Below are 23,118 nucleotides of genomic sequence, written 5' to 3'. Positions count from 1 at the left end.
GGAGTGAGAGAGCGCCTTGAAAACAATGTGCTCACTCGTTGGTTGGCTGACTGGCTGGCTGGCTCACTGGGCTTTGATAATAATACGCAGCAGCGCTCTAATGCTTTGACGCCAGCTGGAACCAATTGAGTGCCATTCAGTTGACCATATTGAAGCCGCTCAAGCGTGTGCCTCTTTAATTGCCCAAGAACTTTTGTCGCAAACGGCTGCAAAAGATGCCGAGACAAATACTGTGCTGACTACAAAAGGCCCAAAAATAAATCATAAATCAGAGAAAAATGTTTGAAGAGTTTAAATTAAATAGTGATTAGTTAAATAACGCTTGCTAAGTGGCAGCGTTTTTATTTTAAATGTGTAATAAAAATTACAATTGATTGACAATAAAAATAATAAATTGTTGTGAGAATAACAAATTAATTGTTTGAGATTAAGCAATATAAATAACAATAGCATATGAAAAATTAGAAGTTTGAATTATTTTTATAATTTGTGGCAATTCTTTTTGTTTACATAATTTTTAAGATTGTACAAAATAATTGAAAATAATATATATAAATAACAATATTTGTGCAAAATTTGTATTTTTATTATAGTTGTTTTTGTTAATGTTGAATGTTTTTTGTTTAGATCAATTTGACTTAGAATGTTTTTGAGATGCTTTGATTAATATTTTTGAAAATTTTAAATGCTTATTATTAGATAATTACTAAAAACGAAATAAAATATATAATATATGAAACATTGCAAGTCTTTTGTTGCTAGCCGCAAAATGTTTGCTATTTTAGTTTCATTGTTCTTTTAATAATACAAAATAATCAGAAATGCTGAATACTTGAATTTCGTAATATCTAATCATGCGCTATTATTTTGTATTGTTTGTTATCTGTAATCAATAAGTAATTGTACATTTTTAGCTACAATTTATATATTTAGAACGATTATTTGAATTGATTACTAATGCTAATCGAGCTGATTCACGCTTTATTCACATTTTAGTTTATCAATGTCATAAAATGTTTCTAATTGCAGTTGAGTGTTTGATATTTAAACTCAAATATGGCAGCAATTTCTAATAGAAAATTAAAGTGCACAGACACACACACACACACACAGACACACTCATGTCTTGCTTAGTACTTTATGCAATTATTTAGCAATTGTTGTTGCTTGTTTGGACTTCGTTCGTGTGATGGGCACAGCTGGTTGCTGTGTTTGTGCATAAATAAATAACCACAGAGCTCTGGACATGCAACTGTGTGTTGCATGCAGCACTTTTGTATTATTTATGCGTCTCTTTGCGTATTACGTATACGTATACGTAGCTGGTATGCAAATGAGTTAACCACATATGTTTGGCCATGCACAAATAGCTGTGTTTTGGTCTCTTGGGGCAGCCAAAAGAGAAATGTATCAAATGTTGTGAACGTTTGACAGGCAAATTAATTAAGCAAGCATTTCAACTTCTCATTGCATTAACACACTTAAATCAGAGCCTGGTTGCCCGTCCGTCCGCTCGTCCGTTAATTATGCTGCGCACTTGCAGGTCTAACATAATCAACTTTAACAGCCAGCACTTTGCAAATTCACTTGCATGCGCAGGTAAAACGCAAACGAGCTGCGACTTGTGTGGCTGAGCGAGAAGCGAGAAGCGTGTGAAAATTTGCAGTGACAAGTTCTGTGAACTTTTAGTCGTATATATTTTCAATTTAGTCTGATTTTATCGCATTTACGCAGCAGTTGGCTGCAGCTTTAGCTCCCAGTGCGCGCAGCTTCCACTTTTTTTTTTTTGCTGCTTTTTATGTTGCTGCGTGCTGATGCAGCGTCGCTTAACTTCATTGTTGCACATTGCGTATACGTAATATATGTGAACGCTGCGTGCCTTAGCTACTTTGTTACGCTCACGTGTGTGTGTGTGTGTGTGTGTGTGTGTGTATGTGTGTCAGTCAGTCGAGCTAGTGAATTGCCAAGTGACTCCCTGAGTGGTTTAGCCACAACACACACACACGCAGGTAGAGCTGCCCCAATTTATTTTTTTTCCTTTTTACTCTTATTGTAAGCTAAAAGGTAAATATGCATTCATTCATCTTGGCTGTGTGTGTGTGTGTGTTTGGCATTGTGTGCGTGCTCGCATTCAATGTTGCTGCTTACCCCTTGGGGGCGCCTCTTTTGTAATGCTGACAAAATCTAAAGCAGCAGCCTCGTATTTTGTCATTGGCATTGTAAACTATTTTGTCTGGGCTTGCATTATGCTTTGCTGATTGAATAAGCTGCCCACAATTGTTGGGTTTTCTTTAATTAACTTTTTGTCTGCGGACATTGATGCGTCGGTCTATAACAAATATTGCTTTTGTCTAATAGCTCGTATTAATCGATTGTAATGAGCGCAATTTGTCAGCATTGGCTAATTGCTCTAATGCGAAAAAGTCGCTCATAAATTATAGCAACTTGACATGCGTTCGCAGCTTAAGGGTTCATTAGTTGTTAGCAAGGCGCTCGCATCATCATTAATTGTTAATTGAAATTTTAATTAAATATTTTGACAATGACGTAAATACCACAAATGTTTGCACCGACCCACAGCTGCGCAGCTGCGACAATCCACATCCACCCACCTACCCAGCCCACGGCTCATTAACATTGCCCAAGCCTGCCGTGCGCTTTGTCCTTTGTGCGGGCGCTTTAATGAGCGCGCACTCGACAAAATGCTTCCAGCTTAGTCGCAGCTAAGTCTGGCTAATGAATCGATCACATTAGTCGCACGCAGTTTTTTTTGTTTGCATATTAATGCAGCAATAAAAATTCCATTAAAAATCAATAAACTTATAGCTTTTAGTGCAGATTAGTTTGCGCTGTTTTCTAAGTTCATTCAATACCTTTAGCAACAAAATTGTTAATTAGTTTCGAGAGTTTTCAGCAGCAATTTATTATATGGCCTTCGAGTTGAAAGTTGAAAAAGTTTTTCTGCTGCTTTAACATATTTAAAATTAGTTTGAGAGCTTCTCGTCAGTTTATAAATACTTTAAATGCTGCGCACAACAGAATTCAACAATATTTTAAAAGTTCTCAGGTGCTTTCAACGCAACTTGATAAACTTTTAATGCATTTAAATATTTTATTAATTGGTCTGAACGCATTTGCTTTAGTTGCTGCTGCCAAGAATTTGCACAAACAAAAGCGACAAATAGTTGGAATTACTTTGCAGTAAGGAAGCAGAGAAAGTCCTGTTACTAACGCTAAAGCTAAGTCGTCTATTAATTGATTATTAACTTATATAATGTTTTTAGCTTTGGTCAACGTTGACAAACAATATTTAAAATGTTGTTAAAATGCGTTTTCTTTATCTTAAAATTATAATTTTTTTCATAATATATATTTTTTTCTAAAGAAAATTTGCCAATGTTATTTCACTATTAAAATTGCTAATAATTTTATATTATATAAAATGAATATACAAAATTCTTGTCAAACTATGCAGTGAAATGAAAATTGGAAAATTGAATTATTATTTAATTATCTTCTTAATTAAAACGCAACGTACATTCAGCACGGCTGCTATATTCAATTTAAAAAAAATAAATCAATAGTGATAATTAATTTAGCAAATAACGTTTCAATCTGCTCTCTATCCAAATAAATTCTACGCTTTCGAATATTTCGTACCATTTTGCAGATGAAGTTAAGTTCGTTTGCTAACATTACTTATGAAAACTAAAACACATTGAAGCTATAATTTGGCACTAAGCAGAGTGAGAGCTGCTAAAATGTTATTGAATTTGAAATAGAAAGGCTGGGAAAATGTTTAGTTTTTTATTTTGTGCTCATTGGAAAGCTGCAAGTTCTCGGAAACTGTCTAAATATTTAAACCATTTGCGTGTGCTGATTAAATGTATTTTTAGTTACTTTCAATGTACCACAATTTAGCTTAAGGTGGCTTAAAGCGCATGAGCGCTTTAAAAGCAGCTTAGGTCAGCAAAACGCTTGGCCTGGTTTAGTTCAAAGGTCTGACAGGCGTGCACGGTTATTAAATATGTATTTTTATGTACGTATGATGGGGCTTACCTCCCAGATGAGTCGAAAATCCTGCTGTTCGACGCGCAACAGTTCACAGGTTGTCTTCGTCACGACGGTGCTGTCTCGTGGCAGGTCGTGTAGTATTGATTCGCCAAATGTGGCACCAACGCCCAGATTACACAAAGTGACGGCGCTCTGCAAAGATGCCAAAGGTAATAAACGAAAGTGAGTGAGAGAGAGAGCGATAAAAGAAAGCTGGAGCAGACAAGTTAAATGTGTCTAAAGTTTAGTTTGGGCGGCAGATTAAACATTTTTGCGGCTAACATTGACTGAGCGCAAACAGCAAGCAGCGACTGAACGAACGACTTTGCCTAGCTGTGTTTACATTTAAGTTACATACTATAGTATGTCTCTGTCTCTGTCTCTGCCTCTGTCTCTGTGTGTGTGCTAATTGCTTGAATGTGCCACAATTTGTAACAATGTCTTGTGGCAGATTGCTTGCAAACATTTGCTTACAAGCTTGTAATCGCTTCATTGCAAAAAGTGTGCATGAAAAAAAGATTGCAAGACACTTCATGCTTCATGCTTCATGCCACATGCTGTGGCAAGTTAGACACCTAAGCCACAAGCCTACTAACTGACTTGCCTATGCTCTAAGCGTTGTAAGCGCATTTGATAGTCGCACTGCTTGCGGCTCTTTGTTGTATTTTATTATAGCCAAGTTTGCATTTGTGCTTGGCTTTTGTGTTTGTTTGTTTGTTTCTCTGACTTGTTGTTGTTGTTCTTGTTTCCCACCAGAGATAACTTGGTCGGCCGAGCGCCCCTTGAGGGCCTGAGCTCGAGCTCAGCCTCATTTTATGTGGCTTAAGTTAAAGTCGGCGTTCTTGTTCTCGTCTTGTTGTTGTCTCAGTTTTGAGGCAGCGCATGTAATTGGCTTAACAAGACTTACACACGACCGCAAAATTGTTAAACTCGCATTAGTTGTTGCTTGCTATGCGTGTGTGTGTGTCTGTGTGTGTGTCGCTGAGTTTTCTTTACAGTTACAGTGGGCAACAGCCGCAAGCATCAGCAGCAGCATCAGCTTCAAAGTTCCGCTATAAAACATAATTTAATTATTTGTGCGCTTTGCTGTAATTACATTTCGCTTGTTCCCCTCGCTATGTTGGTCAAGTGTGTGAAATTTTTAATGCACCTTAATTCATTAACAACTTGCGATATTTACTTGTCTCTGTTCTTTGCATAAGTATTTCTATTTCACGACTTTCTAATTTTTTTTAAGCACTTGAATATTTACACAATTTCTTTGCCGAAATCGCTTGCAATTATTTTGTTTATAGCTTTAAAGCGAAAAACCGCTATATAAACAACATAAAACTCTTAAACGTTTACGCGCGCATAAAATCTAATTGAAATTCTTTTTTATGCGAAATTTTCAATTTCTGTTTAATTTTCGGCTTCGGTTTTTTTTATTGAGCAATGTGCAGTTGTTTAAAGTGTTTTTAATTCATAGCCATGGTGGCTATATTTATTTGCTTTTTTATGATTGGGTTAATACTTTAAATTAAGATTAATGTTTGGCACATTTTTGTTTAATTTATAATTTAGCATACATAAAAATACTCAAGTTCAATAAGTAAATTGTTGCAATTGATTTTAAATTTATTTATTCAATTTAAATGATATAAAGCAGGAAATTTGTTTATTTACAGGCGACTATAGACAGTCGAATGTAAGAGATAAAAAAAAATTTAAATTTAATTATACAAAGTTACTTAGAAAAGGTTATTAAATTTGAATATATTTAAATTTCATATTACAGCAGTAATATAATTACTTATTATGCGTATAACTCATAATCAAACGCAAGTATTGGCAAAAATCTTCTTGTGGGTTAAATTAAATTTAAAAAAGTTGTAAGAGTCAAAGCTGAGCTGCTCTATGTTGGAAATAATAACATGAATAACAACAATTTCAATATATCTTAGCAAATTGCTGCACTTTTTATTTCTTTAGTTGGAATATTTGAGTTTTTCAATTGGCAACTTGACTTTTTAACATTATCAAAAGCAAAAGTTTCAGTTAGGGATGAACGGAGCTTCAACAAAATTCAACTAGCCAAATTTGATTGATTTGAAACTTGATTGGATTTTAGAAATATTCTTAGAATTTTGCGTGCATTTTTTGCATCGACCCTTACTAGTGTTCATAGCTATATTTTCATTTGTAGCGCATTTTTCACATTTTATTCTCGCTCTCTATTTATTTCTACAAATCCCTTTGATAGTTACGCCGCGCTTATTGGCCATGAAACTGCAATAGATATTGATGCCTTTTGTTATGGCTCAATTTGGATGTGACTAGTGTAATTGAAATTGCACTCACAGAGCTTAGACTGGAAGGGTTGGGCTTATATATATTATACTCGCTGGCTTTAAGCCCATAAACTATGCATAACTAAAATGTGTTGGGTTGAAATTTTGATCACGTACTTTTTATTACACACTCGCGGTTTCTGTTTACCTTTGCATAATGTCGCGTCGATTGCTCCACATTATACGTACAACTGCGACGGAATAACATGTTTGCTTGCAATTAAAATTGCCACAGAAATGGTTTTTATTATTGTTTATGCCACTTTAGGCGATAAATGTGCCACACAATGTTTGCAATTCTCGGCCTGTGTGTGTGGTCAAATATTTGCATGTAGCACAAGAGTCATGTAACAATTGATTATAACTATTATGTTATGTGGTGCTTGTAGCTTGTTTAGCGCGTTGCGATGGGGCTGGCGTGGCTTAGTTAGTGTTGCAACCGCGCGTTGTCGCGTCACAAACTCAACTGAAGCTACAAATTTGCCAGCGTCACACCGCAGCGCAGACATAACAGCCGCAGTCGCAGTCACAGTCGCAGTCGCTGCTGCTGCATGAGGCTTTTGTGCAACTGGCAACGTGCTGCAAAATTGGAGCAGCCTCAATCAAGCATGCAAATAATGCATATCTCATATCACGCATTGCTCAGTGGTTCGGTGGCTCGTTGGCTCGCTGGCTTGCTGGTCAGTGGTCAACTGAGCATTGCCACATGTTGTGGCAAGCGCTGTGTTTACTTTAGGGCTTTCACTGCACTTCAAAACAAAAGTGCAATTAATCCATTGACATCCAAACCAAACAAAGTTGCAACTGTTGCGCTTGAAATGCTGCTGCTGTTGCTGCTGCTGCTGACTTCCGTCTCTCTAGTTGCTGTTGTTGCACTCTCCGGGCTAATTTTGCTGCTCAGTGCAGCGTGGTGCACTTTGCTGTGCTGTGGGTTTTGATCTATGCCTGTGCATACAGAGCGGCTGATTACTTTGCTCTTAGCAACGGGCCATAATGGAATATGAAATGTGATTGCTTAGCAGAGCAGCAGCAGCAAAGCTAAATTAAAGCTGCTTACTTGACTTGAAATTACCTAAAAATATTTTGGCTCACTGCGCCAACAAAGTCAAAGTCGTTTAGGCCAATTGCAATAGTTTCCCAGACCCTAAGTTGAATGAACTTTATGATTTATTTCGCTTTTCACTTTGCCACTCTCTAACCATTTGCATGTGCTTTATGCTTTATGAGTAAGCAATGCTTTTGACTCCAGTAGTAGTGGTAATAATTAATTTCTGCCAGTTAGTCTGTTCACAAAGTCAAAGTCAATGACTGCGTAGTAAAGAGTAAATTCCGCTGTAAAATATTTCAAGCAAAATAAACAGAAATATTTGCATACCAACACACAAAAAGAAATAAATACAAATAAAGGCATTTAATTAATTAATTGCCTATGTGCTGTGTATAAATTTGCATTGATTAATTTGCGTGTTGCTTTGTTTAAACAAAAGTAGCTAACGTTTATTTAGCTAATAATTAAATCACAAATATTTGGGCTGTAGTCACACCTCTTAAAAACAATAGGGTGTATTATTATTTTAATTGCAAATGTGCACAAAGCATTAATAAATTTGTTAATTAAATTATACCCCATTAATCGATAATAATAATTTGACTAATGCCAATTCTTTTGCAATTATTTGTATTATCAATAATTAGCTCAATTAATCAAAAATAATTGTAAATGGTCTGACTATTTTTAAAGTATAAATAAATTATTTTTCACTTATTTTTAAACGTAGCCAATTAGTAATTCGAAATATTTGAACTGCTTGTTATCAATTAGTTACCAAATATATTTCAATTGATTGGTAATGCTTATTAAAATTTAACAGCTATATTTTAGGCCATGTTATTAAATATTACATCATTAACATTGTCACTTTTGTGGTTGACAACATTTACACAAAAATCTCTCTCTCTCTCTATATCTTTTCGCAGTTGTGCAAATAATTTGCGAATTTGCAACAAACACCGCAGAAATTGTGTGAAATTATTTTTAATGACACTTTCTGTTGTACCGTTAGCGCATAGAATTTTTCCACGCTAACTTTTTGTGGTGCATGCCCCACTATGAGTTGCATGTTGTTGTGACATTAGCTAAACAATTCTGGCTGCTCAGCACACGCATAATTAATAATGATAAGCAGCACATTTAAGCAATTTAATTAATAATACGCATTCACATGCAGCAAAAACTTTTCCCCACTCGATGATTGCTGAAAAATTTCTAAATAAATTATGCAGAGCTAAGGGAAACGCGACTACAAAAGCATTTCTATCCTTGCTCTCCCTTGCGGCATATTCAAATATGAAAATACCTTAATATGCGCATATATATATGCAGATATATTATTGTAGAAAATTGGAATTTAATGCGGCCACAACTATGTGTGTGTGGCCATGGGCGTAGCCAGGATCTAGCATGAAGTTCTTAATATACTTATATATAAGCTTTAACATAAAAAGATTTTAATATATTATTATTTACATTATATTATTATTTATTATAATTTTGAAGACATTTTTATGTTGCACCCTGTGCTACGCTCTTGGCTGCGGCAAGAAGCTTTTATGCAAAAATAGTTTTTTTTTGGGGCAGGAGTTGCACTTTAAAAGCATTCAATGCCAATTCGAATGTAAATAACTGAAATTATTGAAGCGTAAAACGCAGCGCAGATAAACTGCCAACAAAGAAGAAAAGAAAAGAATGCGCGTGTTTCTTTAAAAGTTTAAAGCAGACACATTTTTTGAACTAAAACAATTGGAAGCCTAGCAAAAGTTGTTTTAGCAGTTTAGAAAACACCCCCGTGTCTTTGATAAGAAAAAATTAAATGGCTATGATTCAGTTTAAAATTAGTTTGTGTTGATAATAAAAAACAGCTGAGTAAGCATTAGCTTTTGCCATTTGTTATCATACAACATTCAAGTGTAGTACGCACTTAGCCAACGAAGGTCTGTGTAATAAGATAACTATAAATGTCGCTGCCTATTATTATTTTTATAATTCTTTATTTAATTGTTGAGGCCAACATGTATGCTAATTGTAATTGCATACAATTAAATGTCATTTGAACACAGTCTATATTTAAACTCGCTCCACACGCACATAGATGCCGCCAATTGTGCCCAGCACAAACGACTTTGGATTAAACTTGAGCGGCATCTCAGTTTTGTCGCAAACTGTAAACTTAAAGTTTCTTATCAGCTGAGCCAGGCCAATGCGCGTTTGCATTTGACCAAAGCGCATGCCCACGCAGTTTCTGGGTCCATCACCAAAGGGCAGCCATTCCACAGAGTCGCGAGCAGCGACCATTTCGGGCGAGAAACGCTCCGGATCGAATACGTCGGGACTGGGGTAAAGATCTTCATCACGATGATACGCGCAGGCGGGTATCATAACAACAGTGTCTTTCTCTATAACCATGTCGGGTCGACCAGGCACAACATAATCGTTCAACGCCTTACGCTCCAGATGCGGCACTAGTGTATACAAGCGCAGTGTTTCTAAATACAGCGGAAGACAGTTAGTGTGTAAGTCGTGTAGCTAAGCTTGTTATTCAGTGAATTTACCATTTATAACTTGATCCAAGTAGCGCATAGCCTTAATGCTCTCATAGCTAATTTTATTGTCATGCTGCTGCATCACATTGCTAATTTCAATTCTCAGCTTGTCTTGTATGTCTTGGTGTTGCGACAGCTCGTACAAGGCGTAGGTCATGGTTGAGGAGGAAGTCTCAAAGCCAGCCAGATAAAAGACAAACACCTGAGCTGCCAATTCCCCTACAGTCAAGCCATGCACAACTTCTCCCGAGTCCAAGGTGAAGCTGCCAGTTTGCTTCAGTTCGATTAACATTTCCATAAAGTCGTTGCGCTTTATCTTTTCCTTCTCCCTGTATGCAATGGTATCCTGCACCAGGTTCATAAAGAATTGATGCACATCCTCAGGTGTAGAACGTACGCCCAGCTTAGCTGCCAGTTTGGGAAAGCTAAACATAAATGCGGTTATCAAAGATCCATGTCGCAGCTCCGTAAATGCTTTCGTTGCCATTGTGCGGAAATCACTTTCCGGCGTGCGCAGCGTATTGCATTCAATGCCGAAAGCGCAAGTGCCAATGACGTCGGTGGTAAAGCGCGCCATTAGATCTTTGATTTCAATTACAGTGCCACCAGTTTGGGCCGGCACATGCTCAAACATAACCTTAATAAACTCTTCAGACACTTTGATGACAGTGGGAAACATAAACTTCATTTTGCCTGAGGTAAAGGTGGGCGAAAGCTTCTGTCGCATTTCCTTCCAGCGCTTTCCATCCAAATTGAACAAATGCCCAGTCAGTGGATCATCGCGTTCATTATGAAACTGTCCACGATCAGCAAAGTTGGTAAAGTCCTTGATGAGAATATTCTTGGCTAGCTTGGAGTCTATAATAAATGCGCTGCGTCTGTGCATAAAGTTGAAACCCACAAAGGGATAGCCGCTGCTGCGATATTTATTGTAGTACTCGATCATAATGTCGTGCATGACGCGATAGGCTCTGAAGCCAACGAGATTGCCATAGAATGGATGTGGCGTCTCTTGGGGTACGCCACGGTTCTTCCAATAGGTTACAGTGCGATGATAGTAATACGCAATTAACGCCAACGCGCCGATCAACAAATATATTATAAACAACATTATTATGCGCACAGTTGTGTTGGAGCTAACAAACGAAACTAAACGCAAACTAAACAGGTAGCATTCTATATAATTCCAAATATTATCAACCTGTTGCTTGGCATTAATTGAGCATGGGAGAGCGCGAGATAAAAGAGCGCGCAGAGAACGAAGCTTAAAGTGGTTTTGAATGAGTTTTATTTTTGGAATTGCGTGTTTACTTGTGTTCCTTAATTATTTTGTGCAATAACAAATATACAGTCAAACATCAGTTAACGCATCAATCATATCTTTAAGCAACAATATTTCGGTTCATGGCAAAATATTGGTTAACGATCAAATCTTAAAGCAATATAATTTCAGCTAGTGATGAAATTTTGGCTAAAGATTTTGGCTAACAATTGTAAGAAGCTGCGCTGAGCACTGACTATAGCATTATAAGCCATTTACAACAATAAATATACAGTAAGCACTCGCTTAACGTATCACTCAAATCTTTAAGCAACAAAATTTCGTTTTATGATGAAATTTCGGTTAACGAACACGCGCAATAATAAAAGTATTTAAATTGTTAGAAGTTTTGCAGTACAATTTGGAATATATTAGCTTCGTTAACTGAGCATTGACTGTAGTAATATCACCCCTTTGTACTTAAATTCGTTGCACGCGCAAGTAAATGCCACCCACTGTACCCAAGACAATTGATTTGGGATCAAAGTTAAGCGGCTTATCAGTCTTTTCGCATACTGTAAACTTGAACTTGGTTATCAAACGTGCCAAGCCAATGCGTGTCTGCATTTGGCCAAATCGCATGCCAACGCAATTTCTGGGTCCATCACCAAAGGGCAGCCATTCCACAGAATCGCGAGCAGCGACCATTTCGGGCGAGAAACGCTCCGGATCAAACTGTTCCGGATTGGGATAGAGTTCCTCATCTCTGTGATAGGCACAAGCGGGCAATATTATGGGTGTGCCTTTCTCTATGACGTATTTTGGATGACCAGGCACTACGTAATCGCTTAGCGCCTTACGCTCAAGCGTGGGCACAAGTGTATATAAGCGCAGCGTTTCTAAAATAGTTTCAAATTAATTATTGCTGCTATTCATATTCGATAGCGCGCTGGCTTTACCTGAGATAACCTGGTTCAAGTAGCGCATAGCCTTAATGCTTTCATAGCTAATTTTATTGTCATGTTGTTGCAGCGTATTATTTACATCCTCTCTCAGTTTGTCTTGTATATCTTGGTGTTGCGACAGCTCGTACAAGGCGTAGGTCATGGTTGAGGAGGAAGTCTCAAAGCCAGCCAGATAAAAGACAAACACCTGAGCTGCCAATTCGCCTACAGTCAAGCCATGCACAACTTCACCCGAGTCCAAGGTGAAGCTGCCAGTTTGCTTCAGTTCGATTAACATTTCCATAAAGTCGTTGCGCTTTATCTTTTCCTTCTCCCTGTATGCAATGGTATCCTGCACCAGGTTCATAAAGAATTGATGCACCTCCTCAGGTATGGAGCGCACTCCCAGCTTAGCTGCCAGTGTGGGAAAACTAAAGTGGAATGCGGTTATCAAGGAGCCGTGTCGCATTTCCGTAAATGCTCTTGTTGCCATTGTTCGGAAGTCAGTTACAGGCGTACGCAGCGTATTGCATTCAATGCCAAAGGCACAGGTGCCAATGACGTCGGTGGTGAAGCGTGCCATGAGGTCTTTGATTTCAATAATAGTGCCAGCAGCCTGGGCGGGTACTTGCTCAAACATTACATTCATAAATTCCTCAGATACTTTGATGACAGTGGGAAACATAAACTTCATTTTGCCTGAGGTAAAGGTGGGCGACAGTTTCTGTCGCATTTCCTTCCAGCGCTTGCCATCCAAATTGAACAAATGCCCAGTTAGTGGATCGTCGCGTTCATTATGAAACTGTCCACGATCAGTAAAGTTGGTAAAATCTTTAATCAGTATATTCTTAGCCAGCTTAATGTCAATGATGAACGCACTGCGCTTATGCAAAAAGTTGAAACCCACAAATGGATGTCCGCTCTTGCGATATTTGTTGTAATATTCATCGACAATGTCGTGTATGACGCGATAGCTGCGGAAGCCAATCAGATTGCCATAGAATGGATGTGGCGGGTCTTGGGGTATGCCGCGATTTTTCCAATAGTTTATGTTGTAATGATAGTAGTAGGCTATAAGTGACGCCACAACGATCACTAAGTATATTATTAAAATCCACATTCTTGTAATGACGCTGGGCGAGCACTGAATGCGAGAAAATGCGGGCTCTCGACTTTTATTGCTTTGCATCTATTTGAAATTAGCAAAGTGAGACGCATATAGTAATTTGCTTACTAATGGTGAGGGCAGCAGCTTTCAAATCGTCGCACTACACAATTGATAAGAATTGTGCCTAGCAGCATTAGTTGTATTTTCAGATGAAAGTGAATGTTTGTTTATAAACAAACCGCCCGCTTGCTGATTGAGTAAAAATGCAACTTTGTCATGATGATAATTGCTTTAAAAACTCGGGTATTAAAATCATGTGCGAGACGTTTGTAATACTAGTTTATTATATAAAGCACACGCGCTCTAAACTGGTTTTATATCATGTAATTTGCTGAAGGGAAAACCTTCTCAAGTTGCACAGTTCGGGGTGCAAGCATTTATTGAAATTGTTAGTAGCTAAATAAGTAGTCAAGTTAGCAGTCAAGTCAATCAAGCAATAGCAAATAATTGTTATATCCCAACTCAAGAAAAATAGCACAAAAAATTCAGAAATTATCTTTTTGTATTTTGTGACATAATAAATAATTATTTTCAATTGCTTTTTTTAAGTGAACTTAACTAATATATAACATATATCAATTTGTGTAAAACAATTGTATTGCATATATTATTATACGCTTTAATTGATTTTTCACAAAAATATATATATATTGAAAATGGCACGTGAAAGCGTATTTATAAACAGTTTTCCCAATTATTTATAAACATTTCCTTATGCAGCAGAACTTGAATTTGGACAGCCCATCAATTAACTTAAGCATTGTTCATTGTTATATTATTTTTATTTCAGCTTACAGTAGTGTATAAATATGTTTGCTTACAAATAAATGCCCTGATAACAAGCCCATAATTAAATATTTAACAATATTTAATAACAGTTACAACAAAACTCGTTCTACGCGCAAATAAATTCCGTTGACAGACAGCACAATTGATTTTGGATCGTAGGTCAGCTTTTGTTCAGTCTTATCACAAACTGTAAACTTGAAATTTCTTATCAGCTGTGTTAACCCTATGCGTGTTTGCATTTGGCCAAATCGCATGCCAATGCAGTTTCTAGGTCCATCACCAAAGGGCAGCCATTCCACAGAGTCGCGAGCAGCGACCATTTCGGGCGAGAAGCGCTCCGGATCGAATTTCTCGGGATTGGGATAGAGATCTTCATCGCGATGATAGGCACAGGCGGGCAATATGACTTGTGTGCCACGCTCTATGACCAATTTCGGATGACCAGGCACTACGTAGTCGTTCAAGGCATTACGCGATAAATGCGGCACTATCGTATACAAGCGCAGAGTTTCTGATATAACTTGATCGACATAGCTCATAGCCTTGATGCTTTCGTAGCTATATTTGTTTTCATGCTGCTGCAGCACATTTTCGATTTCCGCACGCATTGTGTCCTGTATATCTTGGTTCTTGGCCAGCTCATAGAGCGCGTAGGTCATGGTGGAGGAGGAAGTCTCAAAGCCCGCTAGGAAAAAGACAAACACCTGAGCTGCCAATTCGCCTACAGTCAGGCCATGCACCACCTCGCCGGAGTCCAAGGTGAAGCTGCCTGTCTTCTTCAGCTCTATGAGCATGTCCATAAAGTCATTGCGTTTTATCTGCTCGCGCTCTCGATAGGCAAGTGTCTGCTTGACCAGGTTCATAAAGAACTGATGCACATCCTCGGGCGTCTTACGCACGCGTAGCTTCTTGGCCAGCTGCGGGAAACTGAAGTGGAATGCTGTCAGCAGCGGCCCATTGCGCACCTCAGTGAATGCTTTAGTGGCCATTGTGCGAAAGTCAGTCACAGGCGTACGCAGCGTGTTGCATTCAATGCCAAAGGCACAGGTGCCAATGACGTCGGTGGTGAAGCGAGCCATTAGATCCTTAATTTCGATGATGCTGCTGCCAGCTTGAGCCGGCACTAGCTCAAACATTACGTTCATAAATTCCTCCGACACTTTTATGACAGTGGGAAACATAAACTTCATTTTGCCAGAGCTGAAAGTGGGCGACAACTTGTGTCGCATTTCCTTCCAGCGCTTGCCATCGAGATTGAACAAATGTCCAGTCAGCGGATCATCGCGTTCATTGTGAAACATGTTGCGGTCCGTAAAGTTCTTAAAGTCCTTGATTAGTATATGCTTGGCCAGCTTGGTGTCGATGACAAAGGCTGCCGGCTTTTGCAGAAAGTGAAAACCCACAAAGGGCAAACCGCTCTTGCGATATTTATTGTAATAATCCAGCATCAGATCGTGTATGATGCGATTCTTGCGAAAACCCACAAGATTGCCATAGAACGGATGCGGTGGCTCCTGCGGCACATTGCGCAGCTTCCAATAGTTTAAATTGCGATATAGCACGTAAGTTAGCAACGCGCTTAGGGCGAGCAGCAAATATAAAGCGAGCAACATTCTCTCGAGATCAACTCTCACTAGTTACAGCACTTGAACTGCTTACAAAAGCGTTAGGCATTGGTTATTTAAGCGCGCAGCGCTATACTAAAACTAAACGTTATCAATGATATATAAACGGCCAAACATCAGCATGACTTGACACTTTTTAGGCAGAGCAAACAAACAAACAAACAAGCGCTCGCTTTCGTTCTCAGCGCTATCGCGCAGCTTAAAGTCGCTAGTCATGCTTAGAGGCAGCTCGCCTAACAAATTAACTCAATGAATCAGCCGAGAGTATAACGAGCGCTTATTTGTTGTTTAATTTAAATAAATTATATTAAAAGCACAGCAACAAACATAAAACAGAAATCAGTTTGTAAACAGATTTAAGTTACAACTTGTTTTGTTTTTATTACTTACACTTTAATTATAGTATGTAATCTTAACTATAATGTGAGTAAAGCTATTAAAAATAATAAAACACAGCTCTAGTTTATTTCTTTTACTTGGTGGAAATATTTATACAAACGAAAACATGAAAACATTTCAACCCTCTTCATGCTGCTAACCTTGCCAGATACTTTGGAATAAAACAAAGTAAGAGGCTTAACATAAGAACACACGTAGAGGGGCGCTCTTGAAGATATAATAAATAAACTCAAATGCATGATGAACTCTAACAGGAAACGAGCTATGTATGGAAGCATAAAAACTGAATGCAAAGCTGCTTGATGCGACTTGAACTCGACTTTAGGCTGAAGACCATAGACAAACAACTCGGCAGTGCTTTAGGATTCCATTAACACTTAACTTAAATTAAACAGCAGCTAAATGACACAGCTTGTTGCTATAAAAAACTTTTAACATTGCATTGCCATGAAAAATAATTCGCAGCTATTAATAGCAGTAATGCAATTCAGTTAAATTTTTAAAGTTGTATGTAACTTATATTTTTGTTTGCTTGCTCTTGAGCTTAATGCGTTTATAGACATTGGATTAAGTCTGTAGCTCGCCAACTGACAATTGCAGTTGCAACTGCGGCTTAACGCTCCAACTGATGCTGCATGCCATTGGCAATGACAGACAGTCGGACAGACAATAAACGCGCTGTGCGTGTGAAAAGCGTTCAATTATAAATTACATTAAAGCTGCAAGTAAGAGACTGACAAATGTGTTGCTACATTAAAGCGTTGCGTACTTTTTCCTTTAACTTTAACTGAGTGAGTGAGTCTCTTCGGCTTGACCTTGAGCTGTCATGCTACGCGCCCTACTTGCAACATTCAAGCAGCAGCCAAGCCAAGCCAACTCATGTGAAATTTAGTTTTTCTGCTGCTCAACAAAAGAAAACAAGACAAAGTAAGGCAAGCAACAGAACGCGACGTTCTTATGCATAATGAATGCATGAGTAAAACAAAAAGCTGGGGCATGCCTCAAGTTGCAGTCAGTCTGCTGCTGCTTCAAACTGCACTTATGCGCTAAATAAAAATGCAAATCTAAATGGCAAGAAATAAAGCGCAGCTATAGATGCAGTTACAGCTACATCTATATATATATATATATATATATATATGTCTGGTTTAGTGCAGACTTGGGCGCACACAATTGCCAGCAACTGTGCTGTTACTGCTGCTAATTACGCAAATACGTTGCAGCTACCACAGTCAGCTAATTGTTTTTAGTTTGCTGAAGGTGTTAACCAGACAACAACGCTCTTTTATATGCAAATGTCACCAGCCAGCCAAAAGGGTCGGGTCGAACATCTTAGCTGAGAGCTAAGAGGATGTGATGTGTGCCGCGCATAAATTAGTTTTGTTTGTCTGTCTGTCTGTCTGTCTGTCTCACTGTTTGAGTGTCAGCTACCCCTGAGCAGTCACTTTAAACAAATTGTAAATTGTGAATGGGGAGTAGTGCGCATTTCCTGTTGACAAAACCTTGTGGCAGCATCAACTGAGCGCACATTATGTAAATTTTTCCAAAGCGCAGACACAATAAGTTATACGCCAACACACACACACATACACACACACATACACATCAGTGATTACCTTACTTACATGCGCTTCGCTTTATCTTCTTTTTTTTTGGTAGCTACGTGCTCAACTGTAAGGCTCAAGGGCACACACACACACACACACATGCGACAAAGGTAAAGGTAAAGCCCTAAGCTAAAGCTCGCTTCTAAAGTCAACTTGAGCAATTGTTGCCTGCAAATTGCCTTGCGTTGGCGTTGGCGGCTCAGCAATAACAATAATAAAACCAAAAATACGATAAGCTTGATATTTGTCAGTTGCATGCAGCAGCAGCAGCAGCAGCAGCGTATGGAAGTTGCTCTGCTTCCTGTTTCCGCTTAGCAAAAATTCACTGCAAGTGCTTTGAAAATTATAACCAACAAAAATAATTAGCTACCAGTTTCTGTATTTTATGGCTGCAAAACCACAGCAAACTGCTGTCAGCTGCTGCTGCGGTTGTCAAATGTCAGGATGTGCGACATGCGTTCAATTGCTCTGGTTGACAAGTTCAACGCTGCTGCTGCCAAACATAAAATGCTGATTGAATTTTCAACTTGACATATGCATATATACACGCATGTTGTTGCTGGCTCTGATTACGTGCTCATGTGTGTGTGTGTGTGCTTGTTAAATGGAAACTGCCTGACAGCCAATGGGACGGCTACTTAATGCTGCTGTGCGTTGTCATTGCTTGTGCTTTACATTTCCATTTCACTCAATTTGCAATAACAATGACGACTTATAGACACACACACACACACATGTACAGTGGGTGCTCGTCCAAGCATCCAAGCATTTTTAGGTATTTAAGTAAGCAACAAATTTTGTACACAATTCTTAAAATAAATAAACTCAAAGTTAGAAGAAAGCAACAAAAATTTTACATTTTAATTTCTTATTAAAATTTAAAGAACGCAAGCAAAACTTTCAAACAATAATTTATGTATTTATTTTACTTTATTTACTTTGCGGTACAAAATAAAATTTTAATTTTACATACTTCAATCAAATGGTGCTCAAACAAACTTTAAACGCAAATCACGTTTTTATTCAGCTTGCAATTTATCTCAATTTTCAGTTTAACATTGCAAACATTTCCTTTGCACTTTCCACTGTAAATATTTATTAATGCACTTGACAACAATTTCTTGGTAAATACAATTGCAATGCGCATTCTAAAAACTGCACTTGTCACAAATGATGAACTGCCATGTTCTGGAACTCTCGACCCACACGTGCAATTTTACGTTGACAAATGATGATTTATGTTATTTCAGACTAAACCATGTTAGCTGAGCTTGGTTTTTATATATTTGCTCTGGTTTATTGGCTAATAAAAATGTCGATTTAAAAATGTAACAAACAGTGAAAGTCGCACAGCAGCAAAAGCGAAAAAGAAATAAAATACGCGGGCACACATTGCGTATGCGCATTTTATGTGGGGCTTTATTTTGAATGTGGTCAACCCGCTTAGCCCCGAAAACAAATACTTTGGTACAAATAGTTACAGAAAGTCATTTAAAATAAATTATTAGACGGCTGTGAGAGTACAAAGCGTGAAGTTCGAGCAAAGTTTCGAACAAAATCTATGCAGAGACCCAAGCGTGGGGTCTGATGCGGGCAGCTATGCAAAAGGGACTGTGGCTGGGCAAAAAGTCAACATCAACATAATATTTATTATGCATAATGTAAGCCGTAGCTTAGACCCACTAAATATATTGCGGCTGCTTGCCTTTTGGGCTAGCAATTCCCAGCCTCAGCCTCTCTGTTTATATTTTAGCTGCATAACTCAACACGTTTATTTTCGTTAAACGCAAAATTTTATTAGCACACGTTGTGCCGCAGCGCAGGCATAAAACACACACACACACACATGCAGGCATGACCAAGCAAAAAAAATCGATATGTTTTGACTGTGCCGCATTTAACAAACTTAAAGCTTTGCTGTAAATATAAATTGCATTTATTTTCTAAAAATCAATTGCTCTACAATTGGCAATGGCTTTGTGTGCTTTTCATGTCTTTGAAGTGTTTTTATGCTGGCACTAAATTGACTCTCGAGTCTGCTGACAATTGTCATGCAATAGAAACAATAAAATCTTAATATTATTTAATTCAGTGCACATCAGTTAACTCAGTTTGCCATAACACATTTAAAATGCTTTCATGCCACATTTATTGATTTTATGCTGCACAAACTTTTACCAACAATTTTTTGCTGTTTTGTTTGTTTTTTCGTTTTTCTAATTTGCACGCAAAAAGTTGTGTCTGCGTGTCGATTTTTTAAACAAATGTTGCTGCTGCAAATTGTTTCGCATTGGCAGTGAACTTGATAAATGCCGCAACGAGCTTGAGCCACAAATGTCTAATTCGAGTTTCAAGTTGAACGCCAACGTTTGTCAGACAAACTTTTGTAATTTGTTTAATAAATACTCTAACGCTAAGGTAAACTGCAACATATTTTGTAACCATTATGCAAACTATTTATCAAGTTAAAAGCGACATCAATCATTATTTTGCAAGATTTATATATTTGAAAAGCAACGTAATTTACTTTTGTAGCTGTACAACATTTATATCAATTTTAAAATTCAACAGTAGCGCAAGCAAATAAATAGAAAATCAAGTCAATTAACTAAAAATATGCAACAGCAAAAAGCCAAATACTGTGCCAAATTATTTAGCAAGAAAATCAGTGCATCAATTGCTGTTTTTCTGGATAAATACATAATTGACAAGCAGCATTGAAGAAGTCTTTTGTATATTTATTTAAACTGAATATAGACGCACCAAATTAGCTAGGAAAAAGTCCAGACGCTGGCAGCTGAGTAACCAATTTTTCCTAGTAACCAATTGAAACAAAATGGCGCTGGCTAATAGAACATTTTTCTAGCTAAATTAAATTTTTGAGTTACATGCGTGAATGCTTTGCTTTATTTCTAGCTAAAGCAAATTTGAAACAGTTGTAAATTTATCTCTGAATCAATTTATTTCAACTGTCTAATGTGCTTGTTATTATAAGCGTATTTAGCATTCGTTTTGTTGGCAACAAAATTTGCTGCGCTTTGCTTTGCTTGTTATTATTTATGGTAATCGACATCAAATGCTGGCATTAAGCTTATTGGTATGGAAAACAGACACAGACGCATTTCGTAAATATTTTCATATGCCGTTGCTGTTTGTAGGCCTCAAACACACAAACACACACACACATACAGCTAAACAGAATTATTGAATATGAAAATTTGCATGCCCACAGTGGGCGTTGCTTTCAAATTTGGTAAAGTACAAGCAAATTTTATGGGTAACACGTTTTGTATTTCCAAAGCCGTGTCGCTGTCTATCAAAGATTTTCAATGATTTCTGATTTCTACTCTAATTTGGTTTTGTTACTTTTTTTTGTTGCTTATTTTTAGCAGCTTATCAGCACATTATTTACATAATTTGCAGCTACTTGGCTGTTGTTGTTGTTGTTAGCACATGTGATGTGGCTTATCTAACGATTCGTTCGATAATATAAACATTTGCTTAACTAATGCATTTGCGTTCGAGTTTTATCTGCAGATAAGCGAGCTGGGGAAAATCCCAGCCAACATTTTCTACACTTAGACAAGCTGAAACTTATTTAATTAGCAAACACACGCAGTCAAAACTTTAATGTTATCAAATTGTAAATTGAAAGTTTTGTATTTTGTGTAGCAAAGTTGAAATTATATGCATGTTGCAGGTGTGGCAGCTGTGGCAAGCTAAAAAAAAACTTGTGAAAAGACTAAATGCGGGAAACTTTTGCCATTTGTAGCAAATGAAATGGAAAAGTGTTGAAAAAATAGCGTAGGAAAAACATAAAAAGTTTATGTAAAAAAACGAAAATGATAATAATAAAACGTTTATAATTTTCTAAGCCACAAGCTGTCTGTGTGGCATGTGTGGCATGTAGCAAGTTTATAGCATAACGCCCACGCGCACGCCACAAAATACAAACACACGTGCATATATAGCCTATTAAAGATTATTAAAAGTACCTTGATCTCAATCCCCACGCCCATCCCCATCCTGGGGCAACGAGCGCCAAGGCACGCACGCACGCAAAACTTATTGATCCATAAAATATATAAAACATGAGCATTATTAGTATTTGATGTGCAGCAGCAGCAGCATCCGCATCATCAACCAACTCAGTTGGCGCCGCGTTGCAAACTCAAATATGCAGCTGCTTATACTTTCGCCTGTGACCTTTGGCAAGGTTGTTGCTGCTGCACTCTATCAAAACTTTCGTATGCAAGCTCATATTAATTATTGGCCATCTATAAACATTTTAAGACCACACAGCTGCCGTAAATTTTCATTTGATTGCGTTGCATATTTTGGTTGATCTACCGCTTAGGCAATATCTGCAGCCAACTGATTGATAAAGTTATTTGTCTTATTGCCGCTTTATTTATTCATATATGCAGCCGACTGCTCAACTGTAGCATCATCAATCATTTGGCCTTTATTTTTCACTAGTGCACACATTATTGACAGCTGCATAATTTTTTATATAAACTTATTATAAATACAGTAAATTTATGCTAAACGAATGTCACGTTTTGTTGTCTTCGTTTAGCATAAGCGTATTTATGTGGAAATTATGTTTATAAGCGTCAGTTGATATAATAAAAGCTACTGCTCTGCTTAGAATTGCTAAAATTAACATAATTATGTTAACGAGTTAACAGTGCTTAATGAAAGTGAAAGCGCTTCAAGTGAAATGTTTTGGAATTAAATGCTTGGCATATTTTTAGACAAGTATGTCGCCTGAACTTTTCACATTTTTGTAGCCAGTAAAAAAAAAATGTAAAAAGGCTAAGATATCTTATAAATTAAGTTTTGTTTGTCTGTATGAGCGACAATATTTCAGCAACTATAAGAGCTAAGGACAACAAACTTAGTGCGCATATATTCTATGCTTTTTGCACTTATTTTGATGTCATTAATGTTATAATAAACTTGTACCGGGTCTCGTAATCTGAGCTACGCACTTTTTGTTTGTTTGTTTATTTTGCATTCGCTGCTGCAACTTAGTCATGCAAGCAAGCGGAAGTGCTCTTGGAATACCTTAACAACCCACTGTCATTTTTTATTTTCAAGTTGAAGCTTCAACTGGTTTTTGTTGTTCTTAAAACTGCTTTTGTTATCTTTGAATACACTTAGTGCGCATTCATACTTTGCTAATCATTGTAAAACAAATAAGAGCGCTTAAAATAAATAAATTACAAGCACTCACAGATACGCACCTAAATTTTTGTGGTCGAATAGTTTACACAGCTGTTGCTTAAATTGAATGCATTGCGATTTTAATTTAACCTTCGTATGTGTTGCATTCATAA

At 37.5% G+C, this 23,118-nt stretch overlaps 3 protein-coding genes across 6 annotated transcripts in view; all 3 read right to left on the bottom strand.

Moving 5' to 3' along the window:
* The window catches only part of LOC108596409 (rap guanine nucleotide exchange factor 4), a 41,081-nt gene that overhangs the window by 8,461 nt on the left and 9,502 nt on the right, over positions 1-23,118 (bottom strand). The window contains exons 1-2 of one of the 3 annotated variants that reach the window (XM_017982103.2): positions 23,026-23,116; positions 4,060-4,206 (exon numbers count right to left, since the gene is read on the bottom strand). Coding sequence is in view for 2 of the 3 variants with exons in the window: in XM_017982102.1 (XP_017837591.1) it covers positions 4,060-4,206; positions 6,532-6,591 (207 nt within the window). In the remaining variant the exon portion in view is untranslated. Of the gene's footprint in view, positions 1-4,059; positions 4,207-6,531; positions 6,769-23,025; positions 23,117-23,118 lie in introns of those variants that run through there. The other 2 variants (XM_017982102.1, XM_017982100.1) reach the window with 2 other exon arrangements.
* On the bottom strand, positions 9,415-12,913 carry LOC117134638 (cytochrome P450 6a2). Of its 2 annotated transcripts, XM_033293201.1 has the most exons (3): positions 12,315-12,913; positions 9,993-10,103; positions 9,415-9,926 (listed from the first exon to the last, which is right to left on the bottom strand). In XM_033293201.1, exons 1-3 carry the CDS (start codon positions 12,880-12,882, stop codon positions 9,508-9,510), a joined length of 1,098 nt encoding a protein of 365 aa, XP_033149092.1. In that variant the 5' UTR covers positions 12,883-12,913; the 3' UTR covers positions 9,415-9,507. The 2 variants fall into 2 exon arrangements, with proteins under 2 accessions (XP_033149092.1, XP_033149093.1); XM_033293202.1 differs by lacking the exon at positions 12,315-12,913 and having other exon boundaries at positions 9,993-11,140.
* On the bottom strand, positions 14,167-15,784 carry LOC108594616 (cytochrome P450 6a2). The gene has a single exon (XM_033293200.1). It carries the CDS (start codon positions 15,756-15,758, stop codon positions 14,235-14,237), a length of 1,524 nt encoding a protein of 507 aa, XP_033149091.1. The 5' UTR covers positions 15,759-15,784; the 3' UTR covers positions 14,167-14,234.

Source organism: Drosophila busckii, chromosome 2R (genome assembly GCF_011750605.1).
Source record: "Drosophila busckii strain San Diego stock center, stock number 13000-0081.31 chromosome 2R, ASM1175060v1, whole genome shotgun sequence".
Classification (NCBI taxonomy): Eukaryota; Metazoa; Arthropoda; class Insecta; order Diptera; family Drosophilidae; genus Drosophila; species Drosophila busckii.
This window is presented reverse-complemented; position numbering and strand designations above follow the sequence as displayed.